Source organism: Schistocerca gregaria, chromosome 2, assembly GCF_023897955.1.
Source record: "Schistocerca gregaria isolate iqSchGreg1 chromosome 2, iqSchGreg1.2, whole genome shotgun sequence".
NCBI lineage: Eukaryota > Metazoa > Arthropoda > Insecta > Orthoptera > Acrididae > Schistocerca > Schistocerca gregaria.
In genome coordinates this window covers 391,412,451-391,431,609 of record NC_064921.1, presented here as the reverse complement: position 1 = coordinate 391,431,609, position 19,159 = coordinate 391,412,451, and the positions used below count along the sequence as shown (strand labels likewise).

Below are 19,159 nucleotides of genomic sequence, written 5' to 3'. Positions count from 1 at the left end.
GGTACTGGCGGAGTTCGCATGTTCAGCTGGTAAACGTTCCGACTATGTTAGTCCGTATCAACCGTAAATCATCTGCGGGTCTGCTTGCATTTTGGGCCATTTTCTATCACTGCTACTTTTTTATATACAACAAGATATTCGTGAGTGTTCTCGCGAATCTTCTGACGCTGTTCACCATAGCGTTTGAATATCTTGTATGCCATGAATGGTAACTGCGTTATTTCGGTCACTTATGAAACGTACGAAGCTAATTTTACGTCCGACTTATCTACCCAGTTAAATACGGCTTGTTCTTTTCTGTCTGCTAGGAAGTTCTGGACTCTAATCGTAAACATGGTACGATATTTCGTAAACTCGTAATTGTTTCACAGCCTAAACAGTCTGGAATTGTATCGGACGCGTTTTGGAACATGAAGTTATGGTATGAACAATGCTGTCTTAAGCTCCAGACACTCTGCTGAATATTCTATGTGCACTTACAGGCTATGCTTCTAATGGTTCATACACGACAAGCGAACTGCGATAAAATGAGAGATTTGCTTTCTGTCAGAATCAGTGCACGGAGAGAATAGAACGATTTATAACTGCACACGACAGTGAAATTTGGACGAATTGGCTATTTATTCTGGTTTTGCTACGCGTTGTTAATTTGCAGTGATATGAAAGTAAACTATGTTTGGGAAAACTTTGAGGCCACAGTATACTTCTCATACCGTAGTAACACTTAATTACCATGCTACGCCGATAAGAAGAGCAACGTTTGTTGCTACTTGGTTATGTTGTTGTTGTGGTCTTCAGTCCTGAGACTGGTTTGATGCAGCTCTCCATGCTACTCTATCCTGTGCACGCTTCTTCATCTCCCAGTACCTACTGCAACCTACATCCTTCTGAATCTGCTTAGTGTTTTCATCTCTTGGTCTCCAGCTATGATTTTTACCCTCCACACTGCCCTCCAGTGCTAAATTGGTGATCCCTTGATGCCTGAGAACATGTCCTGCCAACACATACTACTAGTCAAGTTGTGCCACAAACTCCTCTTCTCCCCTATTCTATTCAATACCTCATTAGTTATGTGATCTACCCATCAAATCTTCAGCATTCTTCTGTAGCACCACACTTCAAAAGCTTCTAGTCTCCTCTTGTCCAAACTTTTTATCGTCCATGTTTCACTTCCGAACATGGCTACACTCCATACAAATACTTACAGAAACGACTTCCTGACGTTTAAATCTATACGCGATGTTAACAAATTTTTCTTCAGAAACGCTTTCCTTTCCGTTGCCAGTCTACATGTTATATCCTCTCTACTTCGACCATCATCAGTTATTTTGCTACCCAAATAGCAAAATTCCTTTACTACTTTAAGTGCCTCATTTCCTAATCTAATTCCTCAGCATCACCTGAATCAAATCGACTACATTCCATTATCCTCGTTTTGATTTTGTTGATGTTCATCTTATATCCTCTTTTCAAGACACTGTCCATTCCGTTCAACTGCTCTTCCAAGTCCTTTGCTGTCTCTGACAGAATTACAATGTCATTGGCGAACCTCAACATTTTTATTTCTTCTCCATGGATTTTAATTCCTACTCCGAATTTTTCTTTTGTTTCCTTTATTGCTTGCTCAATACTCAGATTGAATAACATCGGGCAGAGTCTACAACCCTGTCTCATTTCCTTCCCAACCACTGCTTCCCTTTCATGCCCCTCGACCCTTTTAACTGCCATCTGCTTTCTGTACAAATTATAAATAGCTTTCGCTCCCTGTATTTTACCCCTGCCACCTTCAGAATTTGAAAGAGTATTCCAATCAACATTGTCAGAAGCTTTCTCTAAAGTCTACAAATGCTAGGAACGTAGGTTTGTCTTTCCTTAATCTTTCTTCTAAGATAAGCCGTAGGGTCAGTATTGCCTCACGTGTTCCAACATTTCTACGGAATCCAAACTGGTCTTCCCCGAGGTCGGCTTCTATCAGTTTTTCCATTCGTCTGTAAAGAATTCACGTTAGTATTTTGCAGCTGTGACTTATTAAACTGATAGTTCGGTAATTTTCACATCTGTCAACACCTGCTTTCTTTGGGATTGGAATTATATTCTTCTTGAGGTCGGAATTTCACCTGTCTCATACATCTTGCTCACCAGATGGTAGAGTTCTGTCAGGACTGGCTCTCCCAAGGCTGTCAGTAGTTCTAATGGAATGTTGTCTACTCCCGAGGCCTTGTTTCGACTCAGGTCTTTCAGTGCTCTGTCAAACTCTTCACGCAGTATCATATCTCCCATTTCATCTTCATCTACATCCTCTTCCATTTCCATAATATTGTCCTCAAATACATCGCCATTGTATAGACCCTGTATATACCCCTTCCACCTTTCTGCTTTCCCTTCTTTGCTTACAACTGGGTTTCCATCTGAGCTCTTTATGTTCATACAAGTGGTTCTCTTATTTCCAAGGGTCTCTAATTTCCTGTAGGCATTCTCTACCTTATCCCTATTGAGATAAGCCTCTACATCCTTACATTTGTCGTCTAGCCATCCCTGCTTAGCCATTTTGCACTGCCTGTCGATATCATTTGTTGAGACGTTTGTATTCCTTTTTGCCTGCCTCATTTACTGCATTTTTATATTTTCTCCTATCATCAATTAAATTCAGTATTTCTTCTGTTACCCAAGGATTTCTACTAGCCCTCGTCTTTACTTACTTGATCCTCTGCTGCCTTCACTACTTCATCCCTCAAAGCTACCCATTCTTCTTCCATTGTATTTCTTTCCCCAATTCCTGCCATTTGTTCCCTTACGCTCTCCCTGAAACACTGTACAACCTCTGGTTCTTTCAGTTTATCCAGGTCCCATCTCCTTAAATTCCCACCTTTTTGCAGTTTCTACAATTTTTATCTACAGTTCATAACCAATAGATTGTGGTCAGAGTCCACCTCTGCCCCTGGAAATGTATTACAATTTAAAACCTGGTTCCTAAATCTGTCTTACCATTATATAATTTATCTGAAACCTGTCAGTATCTCCAGGCTTCTTCCATGTATACAACCTGCTTTCATGATTCTTGAACCAAGTGTTAGCTATGATTAAGTTATGCTCTTCACAAAATTCTACCAGACGGCTCTCTCATTTCTTAGCCGCAATCCATATTCACCTATGTTTCCTTCTCTCCCTTTTCCTACTCTTGAATTCCAGTTACCCATGACTATTACATTTTCGTCTGCCTTCACCATCTGAATAATTTCCTTTATCTCATCATATATTTCATCAATTTTTTTGTCATCTGCACAGCTAGTTGGCATATAAACTTGGTTATAAATTAGTTTAATTACTTCAGTAGCTTTCTGGAAAAAGCAAAAAAGACGGAAATAAGATGAATGGGAGAACTGAGGCATAAAGTGGAGGAGATAACTGATTTCCTAAAAAACCAACTAGGGATATTAATACAAGAGCAAATAAAGAAGACTCTAGAAAAGGAAAGCCAGCTAGACAGAGAGAAAACCAAAACTGATGGAAACAACATACAAACTAAATGTAACAACAAAGTTAAACCAGAGGGAACGACAATATACAGAAATCCTCTGCTCCAGCAACAAAATCAGCTACAAGTCCAAATCAATGCACATGACCAACATAATAAAACCCGAAATTAGGTTAATGAGCTAGAGGAACCGACTTTGAGTACTGTGGTAGGGAGGAGCTGGTACAGAAGAAACCAGAGTAATAATAAAACCATATTGGGTACAAAAAAAGATGAAGAAATGCAAGCAGCATAAACAACAGCGTAGCTATACATCGGTAACAAAGAGAACCACCACAACTGCTACAGTAGTGAAATACTGTAACAAAAACGGAATACTGTGACGACTAGAATGTGAAGAACTGCGCACACTGGGCGACAAAAAAGCTTTCAAAGTAGGCATTCCGTTTGAAAAGCTACAAATCACACAAGAACCAGAATTCTGGCCAGAAAACATTAAAGTACGTCGATTTCGTTTCCCAAGACGATCAATGGAAGAGGAAACAGCTTAACTAAACTAAGAAGAAAACCAGAAGAGCAAGAAATAAAAGCAGTCTTGTGGAATAAAGAGGGAGTAAAAAGTTCTCTTAACCTAACACCAACAGACATTCTGCAAAACTCGGATCTTGCAATTCTAACATAAACCTTCCTGATAGACAGCTGGCAACATAAAGATTTCTATAATTATCACCTAATGGCCAAGAAGGGAGAAAGAGGACGACCCATGGGAGGAATATCTATCCTACTGAAACCCTGAATGACGCCCACCAAAAACATTATAAAACAAGAAAATAGTATGCTAGTAGAAGCGGCAAACAAATATAATTGCAGCCTATTTTAAACCGCACACAAATGCTGTAGAAATAATTGACAAAATACTCACACTCAAACAATGCGACAGCAAACCCACCATTATCGCACGCGATCTCAGCTGCAGAATACACACAGAAAACTATAAAACAAAACTACTCATTGAAACCCTAGAAGAAGATAGTTTCACCCTACTTAACTATAGACAGATACCTACATACATATGCCACAATGGGAACAGCACCATTGATATCGCATTAACAAGAGGAGAAGTAGAAGGAAGTATTCAACCAATATGGCATGACTATTACTCCTATACGAAAGCACATTCCAATGAAGATAAAAATAAATATCGTCACGTCACCGCCAGTAAGAAAGACCCACCAAATCACACAAAGAAAAATTGATATAGAAAAATGGACAAACCAGCAAGAACAATTGACACAAATAGACACTTTCATAGAGGAAGGAGACCTTGAAAAAGCATCAGACCAAATAGAAGACCTCCTAAAAAATTCAGTGATACAACAATCCCCAAAACAAGGACGTCAAAAAGATGGTTCGATGCTGAATGCTACAGAAAAAGGAACACTGTTCTAAAAACGCTCCACATACTAAGATACCAGCATGACGAGAAAACATACAAACTGTACGCAGAAGAGAGGAGAATCTGCAAAAAACTAATGGAAGAGAAGAAAAAAGAATACATAGAGAGGCAAAAAGAGAAGCAGATGAAGCAGAGAAAAACCCATACATAGCAGCAAGACCAAGAAAAATGGCTCATACACCAAATATAGGCCTGAAGGAATGGGAAGACCACTTCAGTAAGATACTGAACAAACGAGGAATCAAAACACCCCCAAAGAAAGAGAAACAATTTCAAACTAAGGAAAAAATGTATGGGAACCTCTAAATGAAGAATACGTGAAAGAAGTAATAAAAGCACTGAAGAACAAGAAAGCAGCACGATATACAGAAGCTGCAGACAATCGTTGAGAGAATAGACCAGCAGGATATACAGAAGCTGCAGATAATCGTTGAGAGAATAGACAGATGGTGCAGTGAACACAAACTACACATATACATATCAAAGACAGAAATGGTAATTTTCAGAAAAGGAGGCAAAACACTCAAGAATGCGGAAATCAGCATCAAAGGACAAAAAATAAAAATCTCATCAGACTTTAAATACCTAGGAGTGACATTGCAACCAACAGCCAAATGCTTCACAAAATATACATCATAACGTGCAGCCCAAGCAATAATAGCAATATAGGACATCAAAAACATCCGCCTACTCAGTCTAGGAACAGCCATGAAATTATTCAACACAAAAATCTTGCCGATCCTGGCCTATGGGATGGAGGTTATATGGGACCACCTGACAAAAGGAATCTAGAAATACTAGAAAAGGTAAAATCACTTATCTAAAAAGAGCACTAGGTCTCTCAAAGTCAACAAGATCTAGACTAGTGTACCTGCTAGCGAGAGAGACATTCCTAATTGAAGACATCAGACATCGATATATGATGCCACACACCAGGGCTTCCAGAAAGAAACTTAAGATCATGGACAAACGAGAAAAAATGTGGCCGGAGTTCTATAGCACCGAAGCAATGACGAACCGCTCATGGACAGCACCAAACTTCGAACAGCGACATGTCGTAACTAGACTTTCTATTCACGGCTCTCATCATCTAATCTGCAAAACCAAAACTTATCACGACCCAACCACAACATGTTTATGTTAACTGTGTAACGAAGCCTGTTAACTATATCACATAGAACTGTGCAGGAAAAGAGTGAAATCGATAAATGAATATGCAAAAATGTAAAATGTTAAGCAAAATAACTGTATATGGCTATTTGGCTGCAATTTTATTAAATAAAATAGTTTAATTACTTTAGTTTAATTACTTTAATTAGTTTAATTGCTTAATTAGGTCACAACGTAAATCTCCGGAGAACACAAATACATATCCAAATATTTTTCAAGAGGAGAGCCAGGGCCGAAGTCTTGACAGCTGGAAGTGTTTCTATAGCTACGTTTGTCCTTGATAAGTGGGAGATACGGTATTAAAAGCATGAAACTAATAACGTGTTTGTCGTTCAGATGAGAATATCTGCGTCTGGTTTAACAGACTGTCAGTTAATGGCATTAACACCTTGAATGGTTTTAATTTTTCCTAGTCTGTGATATGAGCGTGCGTTGACAAATGTGCATTACTGTACCACTTTAAAGTATGGTTTTTTACTTCTCATAAGGTACAGTATTCTACCACTGATCACACAGCAGTCGAGATGACGCCGTGGAAAGTAGCTACCGTGTGTTCATCAGCTTACTTTCATAACATACAGTTTCAATACCTTTGCAAACTATTTCGTTTTTTCATTTAGTGACTCAAAATTTCAAGTCTTTTCAAGCCTAGTGTTGACGAATCTTGAGCCTATTATTTTGTTTCCCTGTTTTTCATTGGCTTAATGGCCTTTTAAGTTCAGGCCAAAATTGTTAACCAGTACAATGGGGAACTTGGAAATTTAATGTGTAAAATATTCAAGATACAATTCTCAAGATTGCCGATCCTGTAAATAAAGAAAAAGTTATCTAAGAACTCAGCGTGCCTAGTTTCTGCAATAACAATATTACAAGATATTTCAGTATCTTTTTAATATGTCCCTCCAAGTAGTTAGTATACAAGAGGAACAGTAATGTCGGGGAAATAAATGACTGCGGAAATTATTTGAAAGTAATTAGAGAATTATTAAAAAAGGTAAAGGGCCGGAGAAACAGTAGCGGTTACCTTTATGTGAAAACAGTAGCTACGTGCAGGAACTAATCACTGCGGAAGCTATGTTTAACTGTATACCTGTACACTGAACAGGTTGTTGGGAAGCACAGTACTGTATCACAAGAAAACTTGTTTACTGTATGAAGTTGTGATGTAACTTGAAGGGTTGATTTATGTTATTCGAAAATAATACGCCAGTTTATTCCAGTTGAATGTCTGGAGTAAGTTGGCGTGGTCACAAATGAATTTAGTTTCAAGACATTAAATACAAACATCATAAGTCTGATTTTACTACACATATCTAAAATACAATACCTGATTACCCATTGACTGAATAACTGAGGAGGCGCTATCCAATGCACCATAATGTTTTTTAAAGTTTATGCTTGTATTCTGAGTAAAGATAAATATAAAGGAAATAACGAGGATAGGTTGTAGAATATGTTGAAACATCATCTAGAACCGTCTCTAGGACATACCGAAGCGGGTGAGGCACTTCTAATGGGACAGGTTTTAGGAGTCAAAATTACGCCTAATTTAGCGATATTTGACGGTGCAGATTATATGACCTCTTAGTGGTATTCCCTAGTAACAGGAAAAATCTACACTGTGTGATATACACAGGTTTGCTAATGATATCTGCATTGGCCGCTCTTTGAATTCACAAGGAAAGGTTTCCAAATCAGCCTACATCAACGTGTTCTACTTTTGCAGAAACTAGGTAAACTAGCACGGAGAAAGGCTTCTTTCTCCATAGTACCAGGTTTAATTGTTTGACCGAGCAGCCAAGCGGTCACACACACGAGAAAGAGAAATGTCTTAGAAGGAAGATACGGATGAAAGAAATCGTGAAGTAATGTCGAATGAGATTGTTTGCTGAAAAAAAAAATCTAAGGCATAGGTTCATCCGCCAAGCCAGAAGAGTTTCTTTAATTACTGCCTCATTTCTTTAAGAAGTTTATGTCTTCGATGTAACATGTTTTAGGGAACACAGGCATCGCACGCCAGCGACACATCTACCATCGTAATTACTATTCTGATAAAACAGTTACTCAGGTCGCACATACTTTGATCAACGTAACCGCTTTCACTTGTCAGACACGAGCATCATTACTTGATCGTTGCCCCGGTAGCAATGCGTTAGGGGTTAAAGGTATCACTCAGTGCCTCAGTCAGAACGAAGTGTTTGTTGGTCCCAGGGCAGCGATCGTGCGAACCCCGGTGACATTGGTAATGGTGAAACAGATTGCGTGCGATCGTTGGCCTTTCTTTAAAATTTGAATTGTTATTGTTTTTAATGCAAGTGTGGTGATCAGATACTTGCTCTACACACCTACGATTCCTTTAACACCGAAGTGCAATGAATGGAAACTTTCTTCCACTAACTGGTTTGGAACAGGTTACCCTACTCGACACTCGCCGCTCTAGGGGGAGGTATTAGTTTTTGATGGAAGTAATGGAATTAAAACTCTACATGACTCACGGAAATATGTCGTCCGTATAAATCTTGTTATCGTACGAACAACTGCTTTAGCGACCTTTAAGAATATCAGCCACACACAAACATTCCATTAAAAAAAAATTATGAATTACAGTGCTGGTAAACATCTTACGTTATTTGATTTTCAAACAGCTCAGCAAAACTGAACGTACTCAGACATTTCTCTCTTTACTTATTCTGATCAATAGTAAACTGATATACAATTTTTTTTTGCGCAACGCAATCTGACTTTCAATAACCCCTAACAAAGGAATGGCTCTGACTAACAATAACCTATACCTTTCATGAATCACTTACCTCACAAAAATCTTCGTTACTCAAACTACTGCAACACAACAAGCGCCAATACTACTAGCTAAATAAAAGATTCTAATTACTGAAGGCACTAACTACTGATAGGCATAGTTAGCAAATGAAAGACTTTGATAGAGAACAAACAAAGCATTTACCTTAATAATGTTCAAAAGTTATCATATACAGGGTGTTACAAAAAGGTACGGCCAAACTTTCAGGAAACATTACTCTCACACAAATAAAGAAAAGATGTTATGTGTACATGTGTCCGGAAACACTCAATTTCCATGTTAGAACTCATTTTAGTTTCGTCATTATGTACTGTACTTCCTCGATTCACCGCCATGACTTCATACGGGACTCTACCTGTGCTGCTAGAACATGTGCCTTTACAAGTACGACACAACATGTGGTCCATGCACGATGGAGCTCCTGCACATTTCAGTCGAAGTGTTCGTACGCTTCTCAACAACAGATTCGGTGACCGATGGATTGGAAGAGGCGGACCAATTCCATGGCCTCCACGCTCTCCTGACCTCAACCCTCTTGACTTTGATTTATGGAGGTATTTGAAACCTCTTGTCTACGCAATCCCGGTACCAAATGTAGAGACTCTTCGTGCTCGTATTGTGGACGGCTGTGATACAATACGCCATTCTTCAGGGCTGCATCAGCGCATCAGGGATTCCATGCGACGGAGGGTGGATGCATGTATCCTCGCTAACGGAGGACATTTTGAACATTTCCTGTAACAAAGTGTTTGAAGTCACGCTGGTACGTTCCCTTGCTGTGTGTTTCCATTCCATGATTAGTGTGGTTTGAAGAGAAGTAATAAAATGAGCTCTAACATTGAAAGTAAGCGTTTCCGGTCGCATGTCCACATAACATTTTCTTTTTTTGCGTGTGAGGATGTTTCCTGTAAGTTTGGCCGTACCTTTTTGTAACACCCTGTATATATCAGTTCATGATATTCAGTATAACCAATTTACTCTTTCTGATGTGGTCCAGATCGACCACTCAGAATTCTCCCCACATCCACCACTGCTGACGGCTCACCTTCAACTGCTCAACAATAGCCAGTGATTTTCATACAGAGCTCTACGTGGCGTTACCAATATAAAAACCTAAACAGCCTACTTACAACACCTATCATTTAGTAATTGTAATGGATATGTTTCTCTGGTTCCGCTTGAAGTAGTGAACGGCTCGGGTCGACTAGATCAACCCTGGCCGCAGGACTTGACATTTTCACGTCGGACACTGGAGTGCGTAAACAGGCCGGAAGCGCTGGGTGAGCGCTGGCTGGCGGACACTCACCTCTGCAGGTCGTCGAGCGGGTGCTGCTGCTTCTCGTAGTAGGCGCTGCTGCCCGTCGCCGTGGAGAACTTCTTGCTGGGCAGCGGCAGGCCATCGTTGTATAGGAAAGGCGGCTTCCCGTTCTCTGCTCGCAACGAAGAGAACGCTTCATTAGTACAAGTGGAGCAGTTGCCTGAGGAGCCTTATGTACACACACCAAAAAAAGTCTTGCATCACCCCGGTTCACAAAACTCCTTAAGATAGACGTTGACTGTGGGTATTGTATCACAGACAGTCCCTTTTACTATTCAGAGGTGTCACTAACCCCGCCCAAAGATGGAAACAACCATCCATGAGCAACTCCTATTAGACGGTGGGGTTCCGACAGCCGTTCAATTCCAATAATTCCACCAGGAGGGAGGTACACGGCTCGTGTTGTCGGTAGTCCAACCATGCCTAGACGGTCAATACCGCGGATCGATCGCGTCCGCATTGTTACTTTGTGCCAGGAAGGGCTCTCGACAAGTCAAATGTCCAGGCGTCTCTGAGTGAACCAAAGCGATGCTGTTCGGACATGGAGGAGATACAGAGAGGCAGGAGCTGTCGAGGACATGCTTCGCTCAGGCCGCCCAAGGGCTACTACTGCAGTGGATGACCGCTAACTACGGATTATGGCTCAGGAGAAACATGACAGCAGCGCCACCATGTTGAATAATGCCTTCCGTGCAGCCACAGGACGTCGTGTTACGATTCAAGCTGTGCAAAAAAATGGTTCAAATGGCTCTAAGCACTATGGGGCTTAACATCTGAGGTCACCAGTTCCCTAGAACTTACAACTACTTAAACCTAACTAACCTAAGGACATCACACACATCCATGCCCGAGACAGGATTCGAACCTGCGACCGTAGCGGTCGCGCGGTTCCAGACTGTAGCGCCTAGAACCACACGGCCATCCCGGACGGCCAAACTGTGCACGATAGGCTGTCCGATGCTCAACTCCACTCCCGACTCCAATGGCTAGCTCTATCTTTACCACCACGACAACATGCAGCACGATACAGATGGGCCCAACAACATGTCGAATGGACCGCTCAGGATTGGCGTCACGTTCTCTTCACCGATGAGTGTCGTATATGCCTTCAACCAGGCAATCGTCGGAGACGTGTTTGGAGGCAACCCGGTCAGGCTGAACGCCTTAGACACGCTGTCCAGCGAGTGCAGCAAGGTCCAGATTTCCTGCTGTTTTGGGGTGGCACTATGTGGAGCCGACGTACGCCACTGGTGGTCGTGGAAGACGCCGTAACGGCTGTACGATACGTGAATACCATCCTTCCACCGATAGTGCAACCATATACGCAGCATATTAGAGAGGCATTCGTCTTCGTGGACTACAATTCGCGCCACCATCGTGCAAATCTTGTGAATGACTTCCTTCAGGATAACGACATTGCTCGAATAGGGTGGACACAGTGTTCTCGAGACATGAACCCTATCGACATGCATGGGATAGATTGAAAAGAGCTGTTTATGACGACGTGACCCACAAACCACACTGAGGGATCTACACCGAACTGTCTTGAGGAATGGAACAGTCTGGACCAATAGTGCCTTGATGAACTTGTGGACAATATGCCAAGACGGATACAGGTATGCATCAATGCAAGAGGACGTTCTACTGGGTATTAGATGTACCGGTATGTACATCAATCTGGACCACCACATCTGAAGGTCTCGCTGTATGATGGTACAACATGCAATGTGTGGTTTTCATGAGCAATAAGAAGGGCCGTAATGATGTTTATGTTGATGTGTATTCCAATTTTCTGTACAGTTTCCAGAACTCTCGGAATCGAGGTGATGTGAAACTTTTTTGATGTGTGTATTAACTGCGGCACGTCGTCGTCGTCGTCTTCTGACATCTCAGTTCCAGACGATGCCTGTATGCTTCAGCCAGAAGCTGTTGTGCTGGTCTTTTTCTAATCCTCCTAAATGGTTTGTGGATGGAGTCTACAAAATTGGCTTAGAGTGAGAGTAATTTCCACGTGACGGCTGGTATTTCCAACTTCAGTTGCACAAAAATCGTGCCATAATGCAGCGCGTTATAGAACCATCGTAAGAAGAAGGGAATGGCCAATGAGAATGGCTACATTCCGGCTCTGATTCTAACTGGCTGAAAGACCTAAATCTATCATAAAAATTATGCACAACCGTCGTGTCTGTCTTTAAAAACGCTAATCTCCAAAACTAGAGGTGCATTTTGATTGGGTTTTCTCAGGTAGCTTGAGCATAGCTTGGGGCATTGTACAGGCTTCAGTGCACCAAAATCTGATAACTGAAAACCGATCGAGATTCAAAACTTTGTCTGTCTGAACACACTAATTTCCAGAACCACTAGTCTCATTTTTATAGGGGGGGGGGGGTGTCTTCGCTAGTATTCTCAGCGTAGCTAGAGGCACCAAATAGGCCATATTTCATCAAAATGTGGTGGCGGGAAAAAGTCACAAATACTAGAAGATTGTATGTATGTCTGCCCTACATCTCCGAAACTACTGGAACGACTTCACCCAAACTTGGTACATATACCAATTACTGTCTGGAAAGTATCTCTGCGTGCGTAAGAATCACTCGTACGTACCTATAAAATGGGGCTAGGGTAGGGGGTGAAAAAGAAGTATAGGCTAGGACGAGCGCGTACCCAGATGTTATTCATGTGGTACTTGAGAATGAGAGCACTTAGTGATTTGTAACAAACTTTACACAAAATTTCAAACCTTTACAAAAAACTTTCTCGCTGTCACACCCTCACATAAAGATGGAGATTAAGTCTTACTACATTTTCGCTGTTCATGCAGTAAAAATGTCACGTCAGGCTTCTTTACTACTAATTGTATTCACGACATATTTTGCAGAAAGTGTTCACGTATAGCACTGAATATTGGTGTAAAATTACATCGTTGTACGGCCCATAGTTCAGGGGATGTGACGACGTAAACACTGAAAGCGTGAATAATTGCAACGAAGTTTGAATTTATTCCTTCTGATAATAATCGAAAAAAGGTAGAAAGTATCCACAACGATGCTGAATCTACTTACAAAGTTATATAATTGTAGGGCACAGAGACAGGCGGAGGAGATGGACAGAGAGAAGGGGGAGAAATCCAGAGGAAGGGGGGGCGGGAGGAAATTGATAGCGAGAGGGGAAGGAAGGAGACTGAGTACCATAATTAAATAAATACGAGCACATACGCAGGCAACGTTCAGTTCTCAGCTAGGGTAACATAATTTCGTGGAAGGCTTGGAGCTCGCGAAATTTAAGACTCGGTCGGCAGACGTCGTGGAGTTGAGGTGGTGAGTCATTAGCCGTCTGGGAATTCCATTTACGTGTAGAGCGTAGTAAGAATCACTAAGTGCTTTTGAGAGTGTTTTAAGTAATCTGGTATTGTCCTCACGATTCCTAGAGGAGCAATAAATAAGGGGTTGCTGTATATTCATAGAGTAATCATTTACAGCCGGTTCTTGAAACTTTGTAAGTAGACTTTCTCGAGATAGTTTCCATCTATCTTCGAGAGTCGACCAGTACTTACACACTCCCATAGGTAAAACCACCCGTGACCATTCGTGCTACTCTCTGTATGCGTTCCACATCCCTGTTAGTACTCTTTGGTGTGGGGACCCACACACTTTAGCAAAATTGTACGGTATATAGTCTGTTATAGACTGATTGCATGTCTCAAGTTTCGTATCTATAAACCGAAGACAGCAACCTGCTTTATCTAGGACTGATCCTAGGCGTTCATTTCATTTCTAGCAACCAAATATGGCTCTGGGCACTATGCGACTTCTGACGTCATACGTCGCCTATAACTAATTAAATCTAACTAACCTAAGGACATCACACACATCCATGCCCGAGGCAGGATTCGAACCTGCGACCGTAGCGGTCGCTCGGCTCCAGACTGTAGCGCCTAGAACCGGCTGGCCACTTCGGCCGGCTAGCAACCAAATACTTTACGTAGTGCTATGTAAATGTACCCTCTCCATTTTTCATTTTCAGTTTCATTTAAAAGCTTTCAAGAATGTCTACAATAACAGAAGCACAAGAGCTTCACACATAATAAACTGAAAGAATTCACGCCACCCGTAAGGCAACGTGTATTGTTTTATTTACTTTATTGTCCAAACATATGTGAACGAGAGTACTCCGATGACATTGGGTACGCGTACGTCAGAACAGTGTGTGTAGAAGGCTCTGAGTCACACAGAACGGGCAGGAGCACTGAGTCACGTGACCGGAAGTATTAGGGAGTGCCGAGTGCGTAGGGAAGTTGCAAGCTTCTAGAACAAATCCAGCTTAGGAATACCTTTTTGATAGCAAGAAAGCGCGCTGGACTGATACTTCTGACAGGAATCCCCATAAGACTGAGGTGCGATATTGCGAGTTATCGCCATAGAGACAAAAATAGTCCCTCATTATTCTTAGTCCCTCAGGTTAAGAAAAATATTTAATAACTATCTAAGCCAAGTAATTGAGGACAGTGCTTGAGAAAACGATTTCGTCTCTTACATTTCACATTTCATGCAATGCTTGGCGCTGGTGTGAATTTCCATATGTCTGCAAAAGTACAACACGCAAGATAGTTGATTGGTCGAGTGTGTATAGCAAACTTCCAATTCATTGTTTCATGTTTGAATGTGTAGGCGAGAGTGCAATTTTAGTTTCATTATTAGAAGACTTGAGAAGCAGTGAAAAAATAACTATTTACGATTGCCCCGAGTGAAACCGGTATCCAAATTCTATATGCTTCCAGTATAGACATATTGATCTACAAGTGGCTAACGTACATAAAATTTATCTAAGTATTAGGGCCTGATTCATAGTGAAGAATAATATGAACATTACTGGTGAAGGTATCATCATATGTCGAGGAAGGCAAGACGTTAACCTGATATTCTGTCATCCGTGTGCTCTCGGATTCAACAATAGGTGCCAAGTACTACTGCAATAGAAATACCTTGCAAATGTAACAGGTGCGCCTCTCAATTACATTTCAGTTATCATGTTAGATCCGCTTTCTTATTTACTACGAACCTTTTTATTTCCAAAATTACTTTAAGTTTTGAGTGCGTCGAGAGCGGAAGAGCAGTGCAATATAAGGGTGGTTCTCGCGTCTGGCTGTCAGCCTGCTGCACGCCCTAAGTGATGCAATTTGCTTGGCACCCCTGCTATCAGGTGACTAACAACTGACGCCGTTACATAGCAACAACAATCAAAATTATTTTCAATCGTTAAAGCATTTGGTTTAGTCACAATGGTAGTCACGAGGAATAAATGCCAGTGACAAACATATCCACCGAGCCTGCTAACTTTCAGACTTCCTATCCCTGCCAGAGTAGGATTCCATTCCACGCTAAATAAATCCCCTTAAGTGCATATTCTATCAGCAGCGGAGTGTATGCTAATTTGGAACTTCCTGGCAGATTAAAACTGTGTGCCGGACCGGGAATCGAATTCGGAACCTTTGCCTTTTCAGGCAAATGCTGTATCTACTTTGCCATTCAGGCCCAACTCACTAACCATCATCACAGCCTTACTTCTGCGATAATCTACCTGTTAGCTGGCCGTAGTGGCCGAGCGATTCTAGGCGCTACAGTCTGGAAACGCGTGACCACTACGGTCGCAGCTTCGAATCCTGCCTCGAGCATGGATGTGTGTGATGTCCCTAGGTTAGTTAGGTTTAAGTAGATGTAAGTCCTAGGGGACTGATGACCTTAGAAGTTAAGTCCCATAGTGCTCAGAGCCATTTGAACCATTTTAGAATCTACCTGTTACCTTCCAAACTTTCACAAGTAGCTCTGCATTACTTACAGGACAAGCAGTCCTGGACGAATTCCCATGACATGGCTAAGCCAATTTTCCACAGTATCTTCTCATCCAGGACTGCTAATGCAGAAAAGTTTGGAATGTAGGAGAAGGATTCTGACGGAGCCAAGAGAACGGGAAGTGACCTATGTTTAGATAGTGTAGTCCGTAGATAATTTCCCCGCGAAAGGCAGAGGTTCCGGAATCGAGTGTCAATCCGGTACTGCTAGGAAGTTACATTCAATTAGCTATACGAATTGAGCGCGAAGTTCACTGAAAGTTTCGGAGATGGTTCAGATGTGTGTTTTGAGTGTTTTCTTGTCTCATTTAAGAGTATTAATGTATTTATGATTTATTCCATTTATTACCCCAGCCATCTCTGTTTCTGACAAAAAACTTTCACAACAGTAGGAAAATCCTACCATGTAAAGTCACCAAACGTGCCACGGAATGTTCTAGTTTCACGTAGCCGCCTATACACAGATGAAAAAGATTTGGTTGTCGTTGCAGCGGGAACAGATCAGCGTAGCGTCTGTGTGACGCTGTTCAACGCACTCAGTGAACCCTTACATGAGACATTTATAGGGCAACTGATCAGTAAACCTATCCGTACTGCCGACAATCACTGTTTACTAACACTGCCAGAGAAACAAACCGTGCAGTGCTGAATGCAAGCTTGTGGGCGATTTTTGAGTGAATGGAGTGTTTCCAATCAAGCCACACAGCGCCTATCAACGACATCTGCGTTGTGCACATATCATCAGTGCAATAAAATTTATTACAAAGTTAATTGGGGGGGGGGGGGGGGGGGGAGAAATAAATCTATACGCAATAACTGTTGTAACGACCCACCAAAAATATTGTCGGAGCTTGGTTCACCCTGTATACTTCGTTATATTTCTGATAATTTTCAGCCCTAAACTCAGGGTCGAACGAATCTATAGTAAGAGACGTATGGAGCTCCAATATGTTGATGACAACATTCGGACAAGAACTCTTGACTATTCTGAATGCATTCACTTTGTCAAATATATTTTAGTTCTTACTTTAAACTTCGCCAAGACCAATATTTTATGCTAGGCTATACAGTAGGAGACTGAAAGATCTCTTAACATAATTAACTGGCAATGAATCCAGAATGTTGACCCTTCCATACTAGAGAAGACACCATAATCCGAGTGCTCAAATCTGTTGTACCCCTAACTCCATCTCTGGAAGTGAGACGTTTTCCTGTAGTCAATGGCAATACCGGAGACATTTACATATCTGCCTCTTCGGCGTCACGAATGGCGTCCATTAGAAATATGTGCACTAGCATTTGGTACGTATGGAAAGTAAAGCTAGAGGCATTAGATAATATACATGGTTGCATTTTCTACAATCTCTCTACACTATGAACACGGTATCATAATAAATTCTTTTTCTTGTTGATTAAGCGGCAATGCTGGTCAATAACTGGCAACATAAGTCACTGATATTCGACATAAACTTAGATTCTGAGAAATTTACAAGTTCTCAATGAGCTACGAAACAATACGACATGCATGTATGGATGCCGAAGAAGATTCAACGTAACATAAGTTTTCCTCAACATGCCCAGAGAAAGATGTCCGCTTCCTAAACTTGGAAAAAGAAGAAATGTGCATAAAAAATCAGCCACTATTAAAAGCCGATTTAGAACAAATAGCGCCATCATGCTTGCTCTCACATAGTCCTGTTCAATCAAGAAACAGTTGGAAAACATTGGTTAGGGTACACTTCCTCATCCTACCTGCGTCCAGATTCGGCTCCCTCGGATTTTCATTTGTTTGCTCCACTTAAGGAGTCATTACGTGAAATAAACCTCAGCAACAACGAGGTGGTCAAAGAAGTTTTGGGAAAGTGAGTCAAGAAACAAAACAAATGCTTCTTTGCATCTGGTGTAACAAAAAAAAACTGTTCCTAGTTGAGCAAGTGCAGTAATATTGGCGAGGATTATGTTGAAAAGTAGCAGAAGTCTCTTTTATAAAAATACAGTTTTTTGTACATCAGTTTGTCTGTTTAACTATTCAGTGTTCCTTGTATATCGTAATCTTTGTGTACTTAGATACTTCCACGGCTGATCGTCACGCAAATTGACTATTCCCCAATCTCGTGAAGTAGTATAGGACTAAAGCTGTTAAGATTGAGCAATGAGAAATTATGACAAGGTTTTGTTCAGTGTTAAACTTTTCAATAAAGAACTGGACCCCTGAACGCAAAATACTTGTCCATTAACATTATTCAGAATCCCATTCCTTCATAAAGAAAACATGTTTCAAAATTGGCTTGCTAAGAATGCATACTGAAGTTAATTCATCAACACACTGTCAATCCGGTTTTTGGCGTTTACAATGCCTTTATTTTATTTGGTCAGATCTATTAAAATCGTATGGTTTAAAAAATTGCTCTGAGCACTACGGGACTTATGTGGTCATCAGACCCCTAGAACTTATAACTATTTAAACGTAACTAACCTAAGGACATCACACACACCCATGCCCGAGGCAGGATTCGAACCTGCGATCGTAGCGGTCGCGCGGTTCCAGACTGTAGCGCCTAGATCCGCTCGGCCACCCAGACCAGCTATGGTTTAAATATTGCCGTCAGAATACGATGTGACCCTGCAGGTGAAGTGAACGAACAATGAAGTGATGTGGATAAAATTGAACGCTTCGTTACACTGTGGGTACCACTGGCAGAATATATGCATTAAAAAAACTTAAGAGCCCCTGTTTCACCGTGTACCTGGTAAATGTTCATTGTGCCTTAGGCTTGAACCGACGCACTTTTATAACTTACAACTTATAATAAGAGCACAGTGAAGAAGGGCGAATCGAATGTGGCGGACGTCTACTACCTAGTTTTGTGGTTCCATCGAGTTGCACTGTGTCGTCATGAACGTTAGCCAATCAGCGACCCAGTTTCTTGGGAACCTTTATGTGCAGTAGTCAGAGATCTCTTGCTTGAAGGCTAGAGCTTTGACAAATGCCGGTAATTGTGCTAGACGCGCATAGTTGGGCTGGCTCCCTCAGGAAGTTTGAAACAAAAGCTTCTCTCGCCTCCTAAGCTGGG

The 19,159-nt window shown here is 41.4% G+C and overlaps 1 protein-coding gene across 5 annotated transcripts in view; it reads right to left on the bottom strand.

The window, feature by feature from the left end:
• Nucleotides 1–19,159, bottom strand: part of LOC126321537 (sodium/hydrogen exchanger 9B2-like) — a 438,606-nt gene that overhangs the window by 64,695 nt on the left and 354,752 nt on the right. For all 5 annotated transcript variants that reach the window (XM_049994193.1, XM_049994196.1, XM_049994192.1 and 2 more), the window contains one exon: nucleotides 10,226–10,349. In XM_049994193.1, the coding sequence (XP_049850150.1) occupies nucleotides 10,226–10,349 (124 nt within the window). The remainder of the gene's footprint in view (nucleotides 1–10,225; nucleotides 10,350–19,159) is intronic.